The sequence below is a fragment of the Salvia splendens genome, chromosome 15, assembly GCF_004379255.2.
Source record: "Salvia splendens isolate huo1 chromosome 15, SspV2, whole genome shotgun sequence".
NCBI lineage: Eukaryota > Viridiplantae > Streptophyta > Magnoliopsida > Lamiales > Lamiaceae > Salvia > Salvia splendens.
In genome coordinates this window covers 12,688,422-12,696,434 of record NC_056046.1, presented here as the reverse complement: position 1 = coordinate 12,696,434, position 8,013 = coordinate 12,688,422, and the positions used below count along the sequence as shown (strand labels likewise).

The 8,013-nt window shown below is 34.9% G+C and overlaps 1 protein-coding gene across 1 annotated transcript; it reads left to right on the top strand.

Annotated features, from left to right (window-relative positions):
* The first annotated feature begins 6,126 nt into the window (after positions 1-6,126).
* On the top strand, positions 6,127-7,756 carry LOC121767703 (dof zinc finger protein DOF4.6-like). Its single transcript, XM_042164028.1, has 2 exons — positions 6,127-6,283; positions 6,575-7,756. Exons 1-2 carry the CDS (start codon positions 6,245-6,247, stop codon positions 7,280-7,282), a joined length of 747 nt encoding a protein of 248 aa, XP_042019962.1. The 5' UTR covers positions 6,127-6,244; the 3' UTR covers positions 7,283-7,756.
* Positions 7,757-8,013: the final 257 nt, after the last annotated feature.

The window sequence follows — 8,013 nt, the reverse complement described above, 5'->3', positions numbered from 1 at the left end:
TTCCATAATATTAAAATTCATTTAAAACCCACAATAAATATTACAAATGACAAATAAAATTAAACATTGCATAATTAAAATCCTAAAAATTAAAAATTACATAATTAAAATCCTAAAAATTAAAAATTACATAATTAAAATCCTAAAAATTAAAAATTACATAATTAAAATCCTAAAAATTAAAAATGACACTACTCGTTGCCGAATTTCGCCCACATGTGGTTGATTAGGTCTTCTTGCAGAACGAACGCCCTCGCAAAAATTCTTTAAACATAGGATTCCAGTGGACTCACCGATATGCAAATACTCGTCGAACATGTCGGCCGTTTGCCCAGTAGCGAGTTGTCGGATGGCACACGTACACTTCTGCAACGCCGTGATACTTTGCCGGCCGGCTGCATCTACACCTGTTTGAAAGTATTCAACACGTGCGGACAATGTGTTGACAATTCGCATGAACAAGCGCTTTGACATGCGAAAACGGCGCCTGAAGTAATCTGCCGGAAACCGCGGCTGGTCGGCAAAGTAGTCGGCAACGAGCCTTTCGTGGGCTCCCTCCCGGTCACGATGGATGTACCGTCGATTTGATCTGGTTCGTTGAGGAGGAGGAGCAGGGGTATTCGCCGCGACATATGCTTCGTAAGCGGCACGATGTTGTTCGTAGTATTCTTGTTCTTCGCGTTCCGCTTCCGCCATAATATGGGTGAAATCCATTTGAGATTTTGAGTGGGTGATGAATGTGTTGATAGTTTGTATGAGAATTATGAATGAGAGATGAATGAGAGATGATTTGATGTGATAAATGGATGATGAATGTGTGTATTTATAGATGATTTTGGGGGAAAAAAAAATAAAAAAAAATCAAAAAAATTCAGAAAAAACGGGAAAAAAACGGCCATATTTTTGGGATTTGGAAAATATTTTTTTTTTATTTTTTAGCATTATTTATAATTAAATACCGATTTTTAAAAAAAAATAAAAAAAAAGTTTAAACACAACGGCTATGCCGTTGACGAATGGGAGCGCGCCACGTGTGCGTCCGCTGGCACGGACGTGCTCGATACATCGAGCAGCGCCGTGCCAGCGGCGCGGCTGCAGCGGCGGCGGTCCTGCGCCTTGCCAACGGCGCGGACGGCGGTGGCGTCTTTCGCCACCGCTGCGGATGCTCTCAACAACACAAGACATGTGAAAATTAATAGTAGTAATAATTATTACCAACGGAATGAATGATGCCATTGATGATAAGGCTGATAGGAGAATTAATAGACTTTTAATTTCTTAATAGTGCAATATGTGTCATTAATTCAAAACAACATTGAAATTACACACGCATAAGCTAAAATTTATTTTCTCTCATTATGATTGTATTTAGCTTGTTCAGTTGTGATGAGAATTTTAGCCCTGGTTTTTAATAAACTAATAAACGGCCGAGATGTTTACAATTTCAAAAAAAAATGAAAAATATAATCATAGGTAGAAAGATTGAATGGTGTTAGGCAGAATAGGACCTAATTCATTAAAGGGTTTAGGTATTGGATTTTTTCAAGTGGTCCAAGCACCTATCTTAGATATGGTTTGAAAATGATGTAACATTTGCTTTCTTTATTCTTTCATATCTATTTAGAGCACCGCATTGTACATGGGAAGATGATACCCACATGTACCTAAGTTAGGCTTCAATATAGGTCTGCTAATTTTTTTAAATAAGGTTTATAGACTATATATATATATATATATATATATATATATATATATATATATATTTCGGACATTTTCCCATCACCATTTACATTCTGACATCTCTAATGAAATCTAATATAGACAAATGGGCCTGTTCTTTATTGGGTCTAGTGTCCATATACTGAACTTGATTAAATAAGAGGATCCAAAAGTCCATATAGAAAGTTGTTCGAAAAATATATATTGACGACTTATATAGTTATATTAAGACATTGGGCTTTATGTACAATAAATATGGCATGTGCTTGGATTAATACTATATATTGGGCTTTAGGAGTATAAAAATTGGTATCTGCTTGGATTAATATTAAATGGAGTATTAGACTGTAGAATGTGCACCACTCTATTTTATTGGGAAAATTTTATGAGACATATAATACTAAAAATAGTGTAAAATTTAAATTTGGTGTAAATAATTAGATTAAAGTTACTTTTTAGTGTGGCATATACTTAAAAATGAGTTTGAGTTTGGCGTAAATGGATATATATGTTATTAAGTTTTCACATTGAAGATCTTCTACATATAGTGTCTTGTGCCAAACTTATGATTAATATCCAAACTATCATAAAGTTACGAAATTAAAATTTCAATCATGAAAAGAATACGTGGTTAGTCCGAAATCATTATTATTTTCCACTTATGGACAGCGAAATTGTGTTGCTAGCTTTAATGCTAAATAATGTATCAATATATATGTGTTAAATCTTTAGGTATTCGAAAATAGAAATTGATAGATATTTTTATTAGTTTATGATAATTTTGTATACTGTATGGTTCGAGACATTTTTGTTCAATTATTATAGTATATGGTTCAACATTGTTGTTAAAACGTCAATAAATTTGGTACTAGTATTAAATTGTAATTTTACAAACAATATTATTGTAATTTTGTAAATTCAACGTCATGATAGTTGGGAAGTAACCTTCATATTCAGTATGCATGGTATGAATTCATGGGCATGCATACTAAATTTTCCCGTGCAATACCAAAGTCGGTATGCCTAGATTCAGTATGCATGGTATTGCATAATTCATACCTCACACAACCGACAAACACAAACACTCCTATGAAATAAAACATAATACAGTACAAATTAATATCCAACAAAAATTTCAAAACCAAAAATTTGATAATTACTCAATTTTTATAGGTACAATGGGAATATCTTAGACAATCGATGATCGACGATGCCCATTGCCCACAAGGTACAAATAATGGGCAAAGAGAACAATGCGATGTCAACCATATCTGGTGAGGTTCGTACTCTCGATCACTGGCGTATCCAGTAAGCAACAAGGGGGTACAATGTCAACCATATCTGGTGAGGTTCGTACTCTCGATCACTGGCGTATCCAGTAAGGAACAAGGGGGTACAATTGTACCCCCAAAACTTCGTATAATACATATTGAAATCCTCTTTCTTACATGAACTGTTAATGGTCTAGTGGCAATAGCCATCCCTGGCAAAGTGGGGCTGTGGGTTTGATTCCTCATTAGCCTTAGCCCCAATTTCTGCTTGTTTTTTTAACTCTCATCACCTATCTTTAATTTTTTAAGCTCTCTTCTATGGCTTTGTTTTTTTATTTTTATAATTTAGATAAATTTATCTAGTCTTATTTTTTACATCTTCCCTAGTGCCTTTAATTTTTTAACCTCTCTTCTATGGCTTTGTTTTTTCATTTTTATAATTTAGATAAATTTATCTAGTCTTATTTTTTATTTTTTACATCTTCCCTAGTTCTTTTATGGCTTTGTTTTTAGACTTTTATGAATTAAAATAAATTTTTTCATTGGAAAATATAAGCATGCATTATGTGCATTTTTTAATAATTGAAGTTTTGCACAACCAAGTTAAAAGCCTATTTTTGGTAAAGATAGCACATTTTACAAAAGCTAAAATAAATTTTTCATAGTATACTGTATAAATCTAAGATAAGTCATCTAAATTGTAATAATACTTTTATAAGTTTTTTATGCATAATAATTTTTTTAAAATAGACATTTTAGTTAAAGAACTGAATAAAAAGAAGGAAAAATAATTAGTACGATTTTAAAGTTATGTGTCATTGTAATATCGTACCCCCAAACTAAAAATCCTGGATACGCCACTGCAGTCTCGATCCACAAAGACAAATTATTGGAAAAGAACTTCATCCAAGATTTATTAGTAGAAAATTTGATGTGGTTCAATTTAAACCCTCTTATAATCACAGTAACACAAAATAATCCACTAAGAATCTCTTACTTTTGGGTGCAAGGAAGCTACTCCCTCCGTCCGTGATATGTTGTCCAGCTTTGCCATTTCGGTCCGTCTGCGAAATGTTGTCCACTTTGCTTTTTTTTTCATTTTTAGTAAATGGACCACACTTTCAATTAACTCATTACACTCACATTCTATTATAAAAACAATATATAAATGTGAGACATACGTCCCACTAATTTTTTTCACTCACTTTTCTTCACATTTCTTAAAACATGTGCCAAGTCAAACTTGGACAACATTTTGTGGACAGAGGGAGTATCTTTCTGTGTGATTGGCTGTTGATGTCAACTGACAATAACGTACTCCCTCTGTCCCCATTATGTGTCCTCGTTTTTCATTTTAATCCGTCTCTTATTAATTGTCCCACTTTACTGTTATTTTTTTTGGTAATTGGCCACACATTCCACTAACTCATTTCCCCTCACATTATAAAAGTATGATCCACATACCACTAACTTTTTCAACTCACTTTCCTTTACATTTTTTAAAATCCATGCTGAGTCAAAGTGGGACACATATTGGGGGACGAGTGAGTAACATTTTCTTGCTCATGGGTGCATTGGTTGTGACCAAATAATCCTTTGCTTTCAGACGACCAATACTTTTTTGCTTATTTGCTATCTACTTGTAATATACTACTTAACTCCTGCTTTCTGGCTAAAGAGGCAAGATTGAAGGTTGTTCCAACTATGTAAACAAATCGCCACAATGAAGAACAATGCAAGGTTTGATTTTTCTGGATGTAAGCTTAAGATGTAACTTGTGCTGTTTAAGTGCTTGAGAGTTTGAAGGTTTCAAATATTCTTCTATTTACAGGCCTCGATCTTAAATTGTGTTGTCGAAGGGGCACCAATTAGACTTTAACATGTGGCAATGTAATTTCTGATCTGAACTTCATAGGTTTTAATTCGTCTACATGTCGATTTCGTTGCCTACAACCTAGTACGAGATTTCTGCAACATCAAATTTATAACAGTGGTGTCAAAGTACTTTCTATAGCAGTTGAAGTGAACTAAGTTGGTTCTAGCTCTATTAATTTCTGGCATCAACCACATCATTAAATTTTAGGAAACACTAGAACAATTCAAAATTATATCACTAAAATTATTAGATTATTCATAGATGCTTGCATGTATTTTAAGCAAAAAGAAAAATAAAACACGACTCCCTATTAATAAAAAAAATATGAATGATCTAAATAAATATGGAAACCAAGTATAATCGTCCATTAAATTTTTTTTATCTATTTATGTAAGTTTCTTCCTCTAATAAAGTGGGTTTTATTTTTTGTTACTTCAATCACATTTCTTTTTATTATATTTTTACTATAATCGTCCATTAAAAAAGTTTTTATCTATTTATGTAAGTTTCTTCCTCTAATAAAGTGGGTTTTAATTTTTATTACTTCAATCACATTTCTTTTTAATTTTTTTTACTTTATTAATTTTGTATTAAAAATATATGTAATCCACTATTAAAACAAATTTTTTTGGATAGAGTTGATGGTTTGTAAACTACTCTCTCCGTCAGCTATTAAATGTCTCATTTTTCCTTTTTCATCTTCCGTCAATAAATGTCTCATTTCACTTTTACTATATTTAGTAAGAGTACCTTACATTCCACTCACATTTTATTATAAACCAATATATAAAAGTAGGTCTTATATTCTACTAACCTTTCTACCTACTTTACTACATAAAGTCAAACAATTTGTTAAAACTCGTGTCGGTAACATTTAATCACGGACGAAAGGAGTATCACTAAAAAGAATATGGGTTCAATTAAAAAAACATGCGAAATAAAGTTTTAATTGTGAATAGATTGCATTTAATGAGAAACAGAAGTGTTGGAAATTTTGTATCCTATTTGCAATCCTTTTTAGTTGTAGACATTTTCTTGAAGATTTGGTGTGCGCGAATTTACCTGGTTCTCACTTTCTGTAGTCTCACTATAAACCATTGATTGACGTGAGAAATTTACAGTGGATAACAATTCCCTTGTTTCTGAAAGCATAAAAGATAAATTAAAGCACAGTACGAAATAAACACAAGTATTGAGAAATGAATGCATACAGTATAAGGAGCTGACACCTACACGCGTAAAGCACGTAGAACGTTCACAAACCATTTCAAACATTCGCTTTCCTGCTTTTTAAGCCACTTGCATTTCAATACAGCACAGCACACCTCCCTTTTTTACTTCTTCACAATCTCTCTCTCATTCCCTTTCTCCACTTCCCATGGATACATCCGCTGCTCAATGGCCTCCTCACCCTCAGGTACATCCATCCATCCATCCATCACCTTTCCCCCCCTCTCCATTCATGCTTTTTCTCAATCCAAAAGAAATCAAACACCTAGCATGTAGGAGTAGTAGTATATATGGTCATCTACACAAATCCTTCACCTTTATTTTATAACATTATTTTCTCCTTCAAATTCATCTCTTCCCACTTCACTTTCCATCTTTTCCAAAAGATCATATTTTTGTGATCCTCTGCAAAAGCGCAAGCCATCCAAAGAAATAGTAAAAACACGGGTTTAATTTAATTAAGAATTAACAATTACAGGTGACTAAGCAGATGGAAGAGATGGGTGGGTGCCCGAAGGAGAGGAAGATGAGACCACAGAAAGAGGAAGCAGTGAAGTGCCCTCGCTGCAACTCCATCAACACCAAATTCTGCTACTACAACAACTACAGCCTCTCTCAGCCCAGATACTTCTGCAAAACATGCCGTCGCTACTGGACCGAAGGCGGCTCCCTCCGCAACATCCCCGTCGGCGGCGGCTCCCGCAAGAACAAGCGCTCCTCTCCCTCTCTCCCCAAAAAACTCCCCGATCCCCAAAACCCTAATAATAAGATCCTCCATTCCCACGATCTCAACCTCGGATTCGCCCTCCACCACGATTTCAAATCCCTAACCGACATGATCCACCTCCCCTCATTCACCTCCGCCGCCGCCGTTTCTTCTCCGTCTCCGCCGCCGCTGGAGCTGCTGACGGCGGCGACGTCGGGTGGTCTGAGCTCGTTCATGACGGCGTCGGCAGATCCATACTCGTCGGGGTTTCCGATGCCGGAGTTCAAGCCGTCGCTCAACTTCTCGCTGGATGGGCTCGGGAGCGGCTATGGAAGCTTCCAGGGGGTTCCGGAAGCAAATGGGAAGCTTCTTTTTCCATTTGAGGATTTGAAGCAGGTTCCAAACAATGCTGATCAAACTCGAGATGATCATAATTCCAATGGATTTTGGAATGGGGTTATAGGCGGTGGATCGTGGTAAATTTTACTAATTTTTTACATTTTTTTTCTTTGTGGGGGTGGTGGGTGACTTTGTTTGTATTGATTGGAAAAAATGAAAAGTAAAAAACTGACTTATAAGTATAATACTGCTACTACTACTATATATGAATATTGTGTTCTTGGGTTAATTAATTATACTATGGTTGTTGTGTAGTTATTATAATTATTGTTATTAATTATCAAGGATATATATATATATATGTTGGAGTTAGAAGCTTGCTTTTTAGATATGGCTTCAGGTAAGGGAGATGGTGTATAGTGATAGAAGAAGAGATTGGCCTTGATTTTTGAAGGTCAATTAAGCAGCTGCACTGCTAGTTTATTCTTCTATCAACGCAAGGAGAGGCACCATGGAATTAAGCCACATTTTCTTTGCCTTTTCTACTACTATGATTTTGTATAACTCATAACTCAAGTTTTTATTCAGCTTTTGTTATGGAAGATCTTGTCTTAATTACTCTCTCTCTTTTCACCTTTCTTCAATTCTAATTAGTTTTTGTTATCATGCATGCTAGTGTGTGTAATTAAAACATGTGGTCACATTTTCATGAAGAGAGTATGGTGAATGGTGATGATATGAAGGAATGGGTTTGGTCTAGCTAGTTAGAGGTGGTAGATTGTACACATCTGCTACTTGAACAGAAAAAAGAGGAATGGAGATTTACCTACTAGTGTGTAGGAATGTGTATCCAAACAGCCACCAACTGTGAG

What these genes read in the sequence shown, in the direction of transcription:
- LOC121767703 (XM_042164028.1), top strand. Translation starts at nt 6,245, where the DNA reads ATGGATACATCCGCTGCTCAATGGCCTCCTCACCCTCAG. An exon ending in AATGGCCTCCTCACCCTCAG is followed by an intron (nt 6,284 to 6,574) that starts GTACATCCATCC and finishes TAACAATTACAG; the next exon opens with GTGACTAAGCAGATGGAAGA.